Source organism: Ceratotherium simum, chromosome 1, assembly GCF_057802395.1.
Source record: "Ceratotherium simum simum isolate JZ-2026a chromosome 1, ASM5780239v1, whole genome shotgun sequence".
Lineage (NCBI taxonomy): Eukaryota > Metazoa > Chordata > Mammalia > Perissodactyla > Rhinocerotidae > Ceratotherium > Ceratotherium simum.
The window spans coordinates 93,035,685-93,050,867 of NC_141900.1; the positions used below are offsets into that span (position 1 = coordinate 93,035,685).

Here is a 15,183-nt window from a genome sequence, read left to right on the forward strand (position 1 = left end):
ATATATTTTACGCCTGAAGCTGACTGTGCAGTAGCCTCCTTATGCCCTGCACTTCAAGCCAATACCTGAGTAAATACTTGCTTCAATTCTGAAGTGACCTTCTGCTACACGAGAAGCGCTGACTCGTAAGACTGTCTCTACACCTACGCAGACATGAATAATTCATCTCTAAAAATAAATGTTAAAAGCAACAAGATATAATTTTAAATGTTGAGGGCGTCCTAAATGTATTATGCCTTTACATAACTGTACCAGATGCTACGATCTGTGTTTACCTTTGCTAAAAGAAGAACACAGGTGCCATCCATCCACTGCAGATGCAAGCATGACCCTTTCCCATAAGCCTTGTCTGGAGACCAAACTCCATTACTAACAATTCTAAAAGACTCTCCAAGTTCTTTAGCTGAACTAGAATTTATTTTTAACTGGGGTTTGTCATTCTGACATTTTTCTTATAATAACATTTGAACTGTAAACCCGTAATACCAAAGATTCACACATTTGAAACACTCAAAACTGAATTCTAAGTTATTATTCATCTCCAAGTTTTCTTAAAAAGGGGAGACGTTTACATCATATGATTTGATTAAAATACATAAATCATATGTATGAAAATAAACACACACATACACAGGAAAATGATCAGAGGTTAAACTGACAGTAGAGTTCACTGCCTTAAATGTGATCATCAAAGCAGATAGCCCTGGGTGTTAACTTTATCACTTTATGGCATATGATCTTAGGTAAGTTTCCCAACATTTCTTATTCTGTCTTCTCACCTATGGAATAGGAATAATAGCAATTGTCATTGTTACCATATACAGTTATTAGGTTGTTAAATGTGATCAGAACTCAAGGTGCTTGGCATAATATCAGGCACACATGACCTCCCAGGCTAAATGAAGAAAATCCACTTGGGTTCTTGCTGAGAGCAAGGTAAGACATTAGTTAAGTGTACCAAGGCAGTACAGGGCCTGGCCTCCCTGATCAATACTAGGGATAAAGGATGACACTGTCATGTCCCACTGCAAGTCTTGCCTGCTTCATGTCTTAGATGCCTTTGGGGAAGATCTTTGTAGTCTCAGGTCATGTTCTGAATTTTAGCATAACAGACCTTCGGAGCTGATGAAAATCTCAGGGACTAACCACATTATACTTTAGTGTCTGAAAAACTGAAATGCAAAAATGTTAATACATGGCCAGTGTCACACAGACAAAAGCAGGGCTCCCCTAGATACTCCAAACAGAAGGAAGGAGGAAGACAGTCCAGTTAGAGACTTGTGTCCACTCCTGCTGCCCCTTTTCTTTAAGTCACTAGACCCCTTTGGCCATCTGAGTGGGAAGAGAAGTGCAGGCGGAGTGAAGAAACTCTTGGGGGAAACTCGCAGAGCATAGGGAGGAAAACCACCATTAACCGAGGTGCAGCCTGGGCTCAAGTTTGGAAATTGGAATGAGATGAAGCCCAACTAGCTCTTATTTACTTTTCTTTAGAATTTTCAGTTTGGTATATCTATCTTATGGAAGCAGCAGAGAGGAGTGGCATAAGAAGAAAGGAGATCATGGTATTTTGACATGATTAAAGGTGAAGAAACTTTAAAAGCCAGTGGGAAACAAAATCACTAGGAAGATAAGCTAGAAGATGTGGGAGTGGGAGGGAGAAAGAAGAAAGAAGAAAAGAAGATGAGTGAAACTTAGCAGTTTCCTTTGCTCAGAGGTTCAGAGAGCAAATAGCTTTGCTTTCTAGAAAGCCTGCAGCTAACTCTTACACCTCACTTTCTGACTCTGAGATTGAGCAAATGGCATTGCTTTCCATTCTATGCATGTAGCAATTCTCTTTTGTTTTTGTTGTTTGGTTTTTTTTTTTTTGGCTTTTTTTCCCTTTATAGTAGTAATGCATGTTCATTGAAATCAATCAGAAAATAGAGAAAGGCAATAAAAAATTATCTATAATCCTACCACTAAGAGATAATCACCCAGGGATACTGTAATAGCAGCAAAAGCATTAATAACAAATATATTCACAATTTTTTGAGTGCTTAGGCCCCTTCGGCAGCCTCATAATTGGGTTTTGGGGTCCATAAACTATGACCCAAAAATTATAATCCATAAATCACAATCTGGACAGATTTCTGCCCCAGACATGAACGAAGCATTCTTCTGGAAGCTCAACTGGCCCAGGAGTGCTATTCATCCTGAGGTCCTCATGAAGTTTTGTGTGTTAGCCACCAATAGCTTAATTCATTCTGGCAAACCATGTCTGATGGATCTTCTCAGCTGCTTTAGCAGTCAACCTCATAGTTTACAAGGCATACATGTAAATTTCTCCTTTGGCAATGTTTTTGCTCTTCCCTGAGAGAGTCCAGGGTGTCGCAGAGTAGAGTTTATAGAAAGAACATTTCAAGAAATGTTAAAACAAAAGCTTTGTTGTGACCAGCTGGAGAACAGAATTACAGAATTTCGGAAAGCCCTTCAAAGGATCCTCTAGTTTACCTCCCTGGCCAGATGCATGCAAATGTTAAACTACCTATGACCCATTTGTTTTCTTTAAGATTGAAGATTCTCGGCTCTATCTTGGTACTTTCTCAACAACAAAATTCTTAAACTCAACCCAAAACAGAACCATAAAAAAAAAAAAAGACATATCAAAAATATTTGTCTTTCTCTTAGTAAAACTCCCTTTCTTCTTACAACAAAAATCAGTTTACTTTCATCCTTTACCAAGAAGCTTGATCAAAAGCAATTTTAGAATGCTGAATCATATTCATCCTGTTGTCAAATACGACAATTCATATTTTTTTCATGGATCTGTGTCTAACTCTGCCTTCCCCAAGGTAACAAACAAATCCACACAATTTAGCACTGGGAAACATCTTGTTTATGTTTAAATTGTAACTGCTGTGCAAGATGGCATATTTAACACATGTTGGCTGTAGTTCAAAATACACTGATCTCTCGGCAGAGTTATTTTGCCTAGTTTAGCCATGGCGCTCTCTGAGTAACTGCAGTGGGGAAGAAGATATAGTATGATAGCACTCTGCTTTTAAAAGCAGTCGAGAACTTCTGGTTCTGAGTAAGGTGGGTAAGCACACACCATTCTTTCTTCCCCAATGAATGCAGCTATAAAATCTGGACAGAATTCATACAGCAGCTATTTGAGAACTCTGAAAGTAAACAGTAGCAGCAGATTGGGGAAAAAGACCAGAATTTAAAATACCAACCTGGTGGTAAGCTCTCCCCCACTTTTCCTTCCAGTAAACCCTGGTGTGGACTCTAGGCAGCCCAAAGCCTGCAACAGACAAAAGGTGCAGGCAGAGAAAGCTCTAGGAGAGCCCTTGAGCTCTGGCTTGAGGAAAGCAAAGGGACTCTGAATGTTCAGAGAAATTCAGGGAAATCTCCTTTTTTTTTCCCCTTCCAATTTCTTATACCCCAGCATGCAGGAAATTTTGCCACACTGGCAGCAATGATGACAAAGGCCATCAGGTGCTTAAAACTGTAAGAGAAGAGAGCATTCCTCTCTGATAAGAAGAGCTGTGATCCCAAGACGATGGGATAAACGTATATTGCTTCTTTTTCTCTTTCTGTCACATTATTGCTTGGTCCTGGACATGAACACAGTTGCAGGAAGTATGCAGCAGAACAAGGTAACTAAAGTCTTAGCTTTCTGGCTGAAAGACCAAAAAAGGCAGCCCCGGGAAACTGGAAAGTACTGGGGATGACACTAGAGAGGGAGGCGCTCAGGACAACAACTCCATAAAGGTGTTCAGGAACTCTCAGCTTCATCTTTAGGCTGCACATGTGTGAATCTGACCCTAAACAGCATACCATAGACTTTAGGAACTGAACAACAGGGTAGACCTTCCAGCCAGATCTCACACTGCAGCTTGGTGGTACACACACCAGACAGACAGGAATAGCACTGCATAGGCTTTGAAAACAGAACACTGTAGCCACGACCCGCAGAAAGTGAGTCAGAACTTGTGGCCTAAACTCAATTGAGTCAATTGCTTACTAAAACAAATAAGAATTAAGCTTCCACTGTAAAGAACTAGAAAAATAAGAGTAAAATAAACCCCAAACAAGTAGAAAGAAAGAAATAATAATTATAAGGGCAGGATCAATGAAATTACAAACAGAAAAACAATTGAGAAAAATAAGTGAAACCAAAAGTTGATTCTCTAAAATAAAAAAAAAAATCAATGAAATTGGTAAACCTCTACTAAGATTGATAAAGAAGAGAGGAGAGAAGGAAAAAAAATACTAATATTAGGAATAAAAGTGGACTATCTCTACAGACTCCACATAATTCTACATACATTAATCAATAGCTTAGTTGAAATGGACCAATTCCTCAAAAACTTCAAACAACTACAAAAGAACTAAAACTCACCTATGATAAAATAGATAATCTATGTAGCCTTTAACTTCTAAAGAAATTGGAGTTAGTTGAAAAGAGAAAAAAGAAATCTTGAAGCTGAGATGGTTTCATTGGCAAATTCTAACAAACATTTAAAGAACAAATAACTCCAATTCTCCCTAATCTTTCCCAGATGTCTTGATAAAAGTACTTCAACAAACAAATCTACAACTAACTATTCCTATTCACAGGCAACAAGTGTGACTATGTAGAAAATTCTAAGGATGCTACCAAATTCCTAGAAATAAAAAGTGAATTTAGTAAGGCCATAGGATACAAGGTCAACACATAAAAATCCATCATAGTTACATATACTAGCAATGACCAATTGGAAACTGACATTTTAAAAACTAGCATTTAAAATAGCTCACAAAAATGAAATACTTAGACACAAATCTATAACAAGATACATACAAGATCTGTATGTTGAAAACTACAAACAATGATGCAGAATGGAAAGACATACAGTATTTATGGATTGGGAATCTCAGTGTAGGAAAGATGTCTATATTCCCCAAATCAATCTACAGATTCAATGCAATACAAGTCAAAGTCATAGTAGGATTTTTGGAGATACAGGCAAGCTGATTTCAAAATTTATATGGAAAGACAAAGGAACTTGAATAGCCAAGAAAATTTTGAAAAGGAAGAACAGAATTGGGAGAACACAACCAAATTTTAAGATTTATTTTAAAAGTACAATAATCAAAAGAGTACGGCATTGACAAAGGCACAAATAAATAGATGAATGGGACAGAATAGAGTCCAAAAATTGATATCTATCCATCCAAATATATCCTTATCCATATACATTCATATCTACATCTATTTATCTATGTATATACACATATATATGTATGTATGTGTACATATATACACATATATATGTATGTATGTGTACATATATACACATAACCAATCGATTTTTGATAAAGATGTAAAGGTAATTCAATGGAAAAAGATAGTCTTTTCAACAAATAGTGCCAAAACCATTGAATATCTATACACAAAAAGAAAAAAAATTAACCTCAACCTAAAACTCACATCTTATACAAAAATTAAGACAAATCATAGACCTAAATGCAAAATGCAAAACTATAAAACTTCTAGAAGACAAAGGAAAAAATATTCATGACCTGGAATTAAACAAAATATTCTTGAACATAACACCAAAAACACAGCTCAATAAAGAAAAAATTGATAACATGGATTTTGTCAAAAGTTGAAACTTTTGCTCTGCAAAAGATACTGTTAAGAAAATGAAAAGACAAGAAAAGACAAGATATATACTAAGAGAAAATATTCACAAAGCACATATCTAACAAAAGACTTAGATCCAGAATATATGACAAATTCTCAAAACTCAACAGGAAGAAAATAAACAGCCCCCAAAATGGGCAAAAGATTTGAACCGATGCTTCACCAAAGAGTATATAATAGAAGTCAAATAATCACATGAAAAAACACTCATATTAGAATGATTAAATTATTAAACGTTTAAAATGCCAACGATACCAAGCGCTGGCGGGGATGTGGAACAAGTGGAACTCCCATACATTGCTGGTGGAAACGCAAAATGGAACAACCACTCTGGAAGACAGTCTGTCAGTTTCTTACGAAGTTAAACATACACTTACCATATGACCCAGGAATCCCATTCCTAGGTGTTTAACCTAGAAAAATGAAAACTTATGTTCACATAAAACCTGTTCATCAATGTGCATAGCAGGTCTATTCGTAATTTCCCCAAACTGGAAATAACCCAGCTGTTCTTCAACGAGTAAATGGGTAAATAAATGGAAACATCCATACAATGGAATACTACTCAGCAATAAAAAGGAACAAATGATTGATATTGGCAACACTTTTGAGAAATCTCAAAGATGTTATGGTCAGTTAGGGAAGCCAGTTGCAAAGGGTTATGTATTAGATACATACTGGGGTCCAAAGCAATGTTAATGTGATTTTTAAATATTGCTGAATACAGCAAATAGCATCATGAGAACGGGTCAAAGCTAAGCTACCACCATCATAATATATAAAGACACAATACTCACTGTTGTGCTTAGATTTTTCTCCATGTTCCTTGCTCTATGTAACAGTGTTTTGTGATCTAATTTGAAAAATAATACTCTAATTTAATAAATTTAAATTATATAAATATTTCATCAATTATAGATAGATATAAAATCTACAAATGTAACATTTAATATATCATCTATAGACAAAATATTTTAGATCAATATTCAAGTTTTAAAGCGGCCACACCTAGGTGTCCTGTCTATTGTACCCTATCAAAACAGACATGACAAATTTACCTTACCATAGTGTACACACCCGGAATAAGAAAGAAACAGCCTCGTTTAAATTATATGCCTAAAACTTAAACAGCATCAAATTATATGCATCAAAACTTAAACAGCACTAGAAATACGACAAACATCACATGACGTCTGCTCCTGATGCTTTCAATTCTTTGAACTCTATTGATAGAGACACTGAAAATAATGATCACTGAGAGCCATTCCTTGGACTCAAGTTTACTGAACAGGCCTTGTACAGAATGTTGAATATACTCAGCAATAGCCTCCAAATTGGAAATTAAATGTTATTTCCTTATTGATTCTTTGACCACTCAGTTTTAAGGTCCATGAAGGTAGTGCTCTGCTGTGCTGACCACTAGATACCAAGCACAAAACAGTGTCTGACACAGAGCAAAGCAAAATAAATATTTTTGAAACAATATTTGTTAATATATGAACAAATAAATGTGTACCTACAAGATTAGGGTTGAAAGTAAGACTATATAACTGAACTTTAGGAATCACTCTGGCACATCCCTAGATGTTAGATATTGTACAGTTCAATTTAGACACATCTTCTTTCATTCATTCATTCTATCAACCAACCAACAATTCTGTTTGGTTTCAAAATACTTTGTGTTAAGATCTGTGATCAGGGCTGGGAACACAAAGATTCATAAGAAGATACAATCAAGGATGTCAAGTAGCCTAAGTCTAGTGTGGAATACACAAGATATGGAGCTAATATAATTAATATCAATCTATTAAACATTGAGAACCATAATAAGCACATCAATAGTGAACTCCAGTGAGGATGTAACTAATTCTGACAGGAAGAATCTAGGAAGAATTCTTTGAAAAGGCAATCATTCAACTGGGCCCTGAAAAATACTTAGGATCCTGATAGATGAAAGGCAGATCATAAATTGTTACGAGCATGAACTTTGAGGTCAGACTGCCTGAGTTTGCATCCCAGTCTACCACTTATTAGCTATGTGACCTTAGGCAAGTTATTTAACCTCTCTGTGCATCAGATTCTTCCTGCATAACATGGAGATAATAATACCACATGGCATAGGGTTGTTGGGGAGTACTTAGTTAACATGTGTAAGCACCCATAACAGTACCTGAAACATAACAAAAGCTAGCTAAGTATGTGTAAGACGGAGAAAAGAAAGAAGAGCAAGACAGAGGCAACAACGTAAAAGAATCCTAACGTAAAGTGCTAAAAAACATTTTCTTTTTATTTGTTTTCACCAGAAAAAAAGAAAACCATAGTGTCTAAGTACAAATTACTAACTATGTATAAAATGCGTTTTGCTAACTCGACGACAGTTTTGGGTCATTGATCTTTTATTACAACTATGGATCTTCAACCCAGAAAAATGCACAGATGCGTGTACATACACTCAAAACTCCACATGTGATTTTAGGGGTCCATCCACAAATCAAGGGCAGCAGGCACTTCTTCAACGTCACTCTTGAGCCATCGACAATGGAATGGTCTGATGGTATTACAAACTTTCCATAAAACCAAATGCTTAGTACGGAATTTCATACAACTCCATGCAACTATGGGCCTTAACGTACCTAATCAAAAAATTAAATTGTGAACTCAGAGGATTGAGACACGTAGAACACAGAGAACTTCACAGCTCCATCTCAAATCAGAGAAGGGGTAAAGAAGGCAATTACATTAGGGGGTTCTTTGAGAAGCAGACCTGTGAAGGAAAAGGACGCAGGTAGTCTAACCCTGAGGAGGAGATGAGGGTGAGAGACAAAACGTAAAAACTGAACAGCTTTGTACTCACATGGTGAAGGAGCCAGGGGGAGCAGACACTCTCCGCAGATCTGCAGCTTGCACCTGATGGATGCTAGAGGCAGCAGGGAATGAGCAGTGAAGACAGTCAGCACAACAGCGTGGACAGATAGGGAACAAGCCCGGAGAGAGAAAGAGAGACATACAAAATTTAAACAGAAATTAAATGAGCGCATCACCAAATAGTGAAGGAAAAGAAAAGAAAAATCGAGCCAGCCACGGAAATAATCCATAAAGCCAGTGATAGCGACGAAGCCAACAGGACACACAGCAGGGGCCGGCTCAAGGCAAGTCAGAGACTAGAGCACAGGGCAGGGCATGGGCAGATGCGGGAGGGAGCGCTGATGCTGGGCAGGGGTGCGGGGGGCGGGCAGGTGGTCACGTTCTTCTCTTGCTCTAGGTCATTCGGGACATCCCAGGAGAGAAGGTGCCCACACACACACACTCACATATGCGCGCGCACACATATACACATTAGAGTGGTAGGCTGGCACACTCAACTCATCTTTAAGGAGACCCAAAGTAAATTGAATCCTTTAACATAGTCCTCATGATTCAGGGCTTTGTAGGAATATTCGTATCAAAGACAACCACCTTTATAAGAGTGAGTCAATAAAAAACTTTAACTTCCTTCAGTTAAACAATACAGTCTTTTTAAGAACTCCAAAGATAAAACCAAGAAAGCCTAAATTCATCACAATGATGCTGTAATTCCACTTATACTCTTGGCAGAAGAGTGAAACCATACACTTCTCCCTTTTCTCCCTTCTTTTATAAAGGAGAGAGTCTTCAGTGGCTATTAGAAAAGATAAAATATAGAATTTAAGAAACTAAACCCAAAGAGTTCTGTCACTTTTACATAATTATTCTCTCCACTCTCTCAGACAATTTGAACAGTTTCACTGTAACTGTAACAGACATGGCTCCCCCATTCCTCTTTTCTGCCGGGCATGTAAATTCTCATATAAAGTCACCCATGAATTAATTCTTTGTTATCTTCAAATAACTATCAGTTATAACCAGTAATACTTCTCAGCAGCCAGGATGATGGAATCTGGTTGCCCCATTCAAAGTTTGCCAATTAGAAATCTTGCCCTTGGATAATACAATCACTTTTAACATTGTAGTCTTAATTACTAGTGAACTCAGTGTCAACAGCTAGTTTAAGATCTCCCTAAACACCTGAGTAATTTTAAATTTCTGATCTGCTTCAAAGGTGCCTTTCAAATAGAAAGTGTAATCAAATTTATCTGGCTATCGTGTTGCTAGTACATGAATATGAACCTAGATAAACCTCCTCTATTACTTTTTGGGGGGAAGATATTTACTGGAGTTCATATTTCAAGTAGATTCATAAGCCATGAGAAAATGAGATATCCTCCTGGACCAATGGGGGTGGGGGCTATGGAACACAAGAGGGTCTAGCCTTTTAGTTTGCATATAGCAATAGCAAATGGGATTATAAGCCAAGATATAATTTTTTTAGAAAAATTATTCTTTTCCTTTTCGCATAAGTGAAGATATATGGGCATCATGAAGGTCTACTATTTAACTGTTTCTCATGGGAATTCCTCCAGCTTTCCATGTGAACCAGATCTTGAAATTCTTAAATACATATCATCCACTTATTATCATAAAATCAAGACGTTTTCTATATTATCTTTACATTCACGAGATCTTAGATTTATGTTATTTTAGAAATAATTTCTGAGAAACGTTAACAGTTATAGCATTATAGATCTATGTGCAAGCCACATATTCAACACATAACCCTAAGTGTCAGACACACTGGGAGGCAGAGGGGACCCTAAGAGGAAAGCCCCAGGGCCTTTCCCCAGAGCAGGGAAGAGAGACAAGTAAACCGAGGATTACACTATTTTTGATAAATGGTGTCATGGATGTAACCGAGAGTGCTTACAGGATAAATGTAGGTGTATCTAACAGTTGGAAGTAGATAGAAAAGGATTCTTAGGGAAAGTGATATGTCAATGGAGTCTTGAAATTGAGAGAGAGGTAGCAGATAAAAAGGAGGTGAGGGGCAAGGCAAGAAGAACAACCACCGAAGGGCAAAAATATGAGGATGTCCAAGAGAGGAACAGCAAGTATCTCTGGAGCATAGAAAAACGAGGATGAAGAAGGCAATGGCCAAAAAGGTCTGCAAAGCTAAGGAATATAGGCTTCACATTTTTAGAAAGATCATTCTAACTAGTCTATTGGAATTGACATTGTGTGAATGGCAGCGACACTGGCAGGAAATGAATTATGAGCATAGTTTAGCAACGCTGCTGATAGGTAACTAATACTGCCTTTGAACTAAGGCAGTAACTGGCAGAGGGGATAGATGGTGTGTGAGTTAAAGATTTGGGAAATAAATAGAAGGTCGATTTCGAAGAACACATTGGATGTGTAAAAGTGCAGGTGACTGAGATGACTCCAGGGGCCAGGGACATGGTGATTGAGTGGACCGTGGTTCCATTCATACAATGTGAATGAAAAAGGGTTGTAGACGGTGAGGAGAGAAAGCAAAGGGAATAGAGTTAACAAGTCCAGTTTTAGCATGTAGATTGAGGTTGCCACGAGATATCCAGGTAAAGATGTCAACTAAGATATCTGGGTATGAGTCCTCAGTTTTTAGAAGGAGAGGCTGGGCTGGAGAAACAGATGTGAGATTCATTAGCTTATCAGTCAAGGATGAAACCTGGGGTGCAAATGTGATCTCCCCGAGAAAGGTCCAGTCGGAGGAACATCCGCATTCAAGTGGAAAAGGGAGCCTGTTGTTTAGGGAACCACGGCACTTAAACCTCAAATATTCACAGTTAACATGCTATGCGAAAGGAGGATAATTCCTTAAGATGAATTGAAAAGCTACCCTCTTCTGATTGAGAAACCCCCCCAACACACACAGAGGTTGTTAAACTAAAATTCTAAAGACAGCTTAAACTAGTTCTCTTTCTTCTAAAAGAAGACAGGCAAGTGAAATAGAAGAAACAGATAGTCTGAGTAGAAAATAAGACAGGAAAAAGGAAGAAAGGGAAAGAAGGAAGAACAAAAAAGGAAGGCAGGAAATAAAAAAATATCTTTCAATTATCTCTTTCTGCCTTGGCTGCAGTAGTGAACTTGGCACAACCACGGCTGAAACAGAGAACTGGTTGAAGAAAACTTGTAGAAAGGTCTAGACGGCCAGGCTGCCCTCAAACTGGCAACTCCACTTGGAAATCCAGTGAAAGAAGTCAGTTTTCAAAAGTAGGATTTCTAGTGAAATAGAAAGAAGCAATCTAATCGTAGAGGATGCATAAGAGCAATGGGAGAGAGAAATTAAGGCTTAAAGAGTAAATATTACATGGCAAGAAGGTGTTTTGCTTTCTTTTGAAACCGTATTATCTGTATTGATTTTCTAAAAATGTAATGTTGAATGATACTCTTCATAATAAGTAGTAATAATTATCTTTGTTACTTTTTAAGATTTATACCTGTTCTTTTTTAAAAATGACAAGCATACTATTACCGCCATTTCACACAGGTCTTTCAAATGGCCTGAGGCTGCTTAGATGGAGGCACCACTGCCCCCTGGTGGGAAGTAACTGTATTTTTGCGTTGAGGCAGCTTCTTGAACACCTGTACAGCCAAATCCATGACGTCACATGTGCCACGAGTACAAAAAGAAAATGATTTATGTTTGTTTTTATATGTGAAGAAAGACTAAATGAGTTCTTAACATTACAGTTACTGAGCAATCACAAATTCTTTCTCACGGGCAAGAGCTGTTTGAAACTAAACACCTGAAAACAATTTCAGGTCTGATAAGGTTATTAAATGTAGAAGTACCAGGCAAGCGAATGTGAGGCCTTTGCCTGTAGATATTAAGAACTTTTGGCTCTCTTATAGCTTAAACCATCTACAAGTGACTCAAAACAACCCAGGCTACAGTACTATCTGAGATGGCTTTTCACTTAGTAGTTCAGAAATTTCTCCCAAGCCAGTGGTTCATGGCTTAACTCTAACATTTCTAGAGAGAATATGGTCAACCATATATGACTGCTGACATCCCACTTTTTTTTTAACATATAAACTCACCAACTGTATATTCAACCTAATAAAAGGTAAAGGAGGGAGAAAAGAAAGCATCAGAAATGAGCTAGGAGTTTCACTAGCTGCAAAATGTAAACAAAATAAGAAATACAACCAAACAAGCCCTCCAGATAATGATCTAGGAAAAGTGCTGGGGACCAAGAAAGGAGGAAACAGAAGAGAGAGGATTTCTCATCCTAGGTTCAGACATAGAAGTAGGTGCCTAAAACTAAGACACCTTGAGAGCACTGTCTAATGCTGTTCCTCCACATGTGCCATCTCAGAAAGAGAGGTGAAGTCAAGTTTCGGCAGTGAGCTATGGCCCCTGTGTCATCAGCTTATTCTAGGCACTTCAGTAGATTGTCATATTGACTCAATAAATACGTGGCAAAGCATGCCCTTGCTTCACAGGCACCGCAGGAAGCCAGCCATTCAGTACAAATAGGTAACCATGCATTATAGGCCACACACAGGAGGAGGGTCCCTCACTGTGACAGAAGAATGACTGAAGGCTGAGCCCTGAAACAGCCTTGAGACAGATTAGGCATAGGGGCATGACACACAGAAGATACTCAAAAAAATGCCCCAAATCCCTATCTTTCTCCATCTCTTTCTCCAATCCCAAAGAGACCTTCCAATCAAAAATTAGATTAAGGGATGCTATAAAATGAATATGCACTCTACGTATCTAGTCATCATCAACTGATGAACTGATAGTTTCTCAAATCAGTTTATCAAAACTCCTAAGCAAAGAAAGGATCCAGGAGCGATACATTTTGTTTAGCGATGGAGTTGTAGGTCAAGTTAAATCTGGACAATAGGATGCCACCCAGAATGGCAAACTGAGTTGAGACGCCAAAGTGCACAGAACTCCAAACTGGGAGCATCAGGAAAGGGACAATTCACTAACAGGCAGAAGGGGAGACAATGTGCAGAGAGGCAAGCTCCAAAGCCCAGCTTTGCCAACCTCCTGCTATTGGGGAAACCAACACTCTCCAAGTGACCTGGGTAAAGAGAGGCCAACAGCGTGCCTTCTTAAAACAAAACAAAAAAGAACACATTTATCTGAGTGCATTTTACGACCCTGGAAACATTCTTAATGATTTTCTGCTGGTCCCAGGAAATACACATTCAAGGGGTCAGTGAAGAAGAATTCTCTCTCTAGCAGACAGTAATGATTTCTAAAAGAAGGGTGTGGTCACTTCCCAATAACAAACATGAAGAAAAATATGTGAGAGAGACCAAGGAACTGCTGAGTGTCCTGGACTTTGTTCTTTTCTCAACTCAGTGAGGCCCCCAGACCATGCACATGCTCGGCGTTCTCTCCAGGGTCTTCATGTTCACAAAGGGGCAGACTCACTCATTGAGCAAAGGCATGGACGTTCTCCTCTTGCTCTTCTGTACCATGTTGGCCTGATTCCTCAAGGAGATCCGAATCATAGCCGGGGCCAACCTACAGGGCTCCCCATCCACTTGCATGGGGATGGGTTTGTAAGTTAGCAGCATGACCTCCCGACACTGGTGCAGCCTTTCTCCGTGGCCCCCGACTTGCAGGGCAGCCTGTAAAAACAAGAATCAAAAGGAAGCAAGGAGTTAGTTCTTAAGAGTTACTCAGGATATACAACCAAAAGGCCTTTGATAAACATATTGAAAGTTGTTAGCCATGAGTAACATAAGAAAGCTTGGATAAATCATTAATACAAATAAACTAAAATTTCTAAACTTTTGATGAGCACAACCATAAATTCTCCTTCATAGTCACTTTTTGCTTTTATGTATTTTCAGTCTTAATGTAATCATGTTAGTTTAATGCAAAAGTTGTTCTCTGTGTTATCCTCATTAAATAACCAACGTAAGTAGAACAAAAAAAGTACAAAAGAGATAAAGCACATAGTTTAAGATAGTATCTATACTATATTTAAATATAAATATATTCTAATAAATATTCATATTATATGTAAATATAATATATAATTTAAATATAAAATATATAATAAATATACAGTTATATATTATATTTAAACATACAGCCCATCCTTGGTTAATTTTCAAACTTGGGCAAGTTTTTCTTTTTTTACCTGACACCTCCTCAAGCTACTTCTAATCTGTATAAGATCAGTGAAATGCAAAATAATATTACTCAATTGAAAACATTCTGAAAAGTAAAGCAGCTTTGAGAATCAAAATCAAACACAGTAAGAGCTCAGTTCACTATGGTGGCCACAAAATGAAGTTAATCCAACACTAAAAGTCTGCAACAAATTAGCACAACTTCCCTGCCTTAGTGTAAAAAACAAAAAATACACACACACACACATGCACACATGGACACTTAGTATTATTTACCCTTTTAAGGATAAATGAAAGTAATGCAATATATGTTTGGTTATAACATGCATAGAGTACACAAATTACATTATGCACCTTGATGAATATCTTTATACACATGTGACTCTCGGTCCAGATCAAGCTTTAGGCACTTCACAGCAATCAAAAGGTTTCCATGTGACCCTTCGCAATCTATTTACATTCCTCCCAGCAACCAGTTTGAAACCACTATTCTGACTTCTATCTCCAGA

At 37.8% G+C, this 15,183-nt stretch overlaps 1 protein-coding gene across 9 annotated transcripts in view; it reads right to left on the bottom strand.

The window, feature by feature from the left end:
• DGKI (diacylglycerol kinase iota) overlaps window positions 1–15,183 on the bottom strand; it is a 311,737-nt gene that overhangs the window by 129,609 nt on the left and 166,945 nt on the right. For 6 of the 9 annotated variants that reach the window (XM_087431348.1, XM_087431314.1, XM_087431305.1 and 3 more), the window contains 2 exons: window positions 13,965–14,164; window positions 8,529–8,591 (listed from right to left, as the gene is read on the bottom strand). In XM_087431348.1, the coding sequence (XP_087287474.1) occupies window positions 8,529–8,591; window positions 13,965–14,164 (263 nt within the window). The remainder of the gene's footprint in view (window positions 1–8,528; window positions 8,592–13,964; window positions 14,165–15,183) is intronic. The other 3 variants (XM_087431324.1, XM_087431350.1, XM_087431318.1) reach the window with 1 other exon arrangement.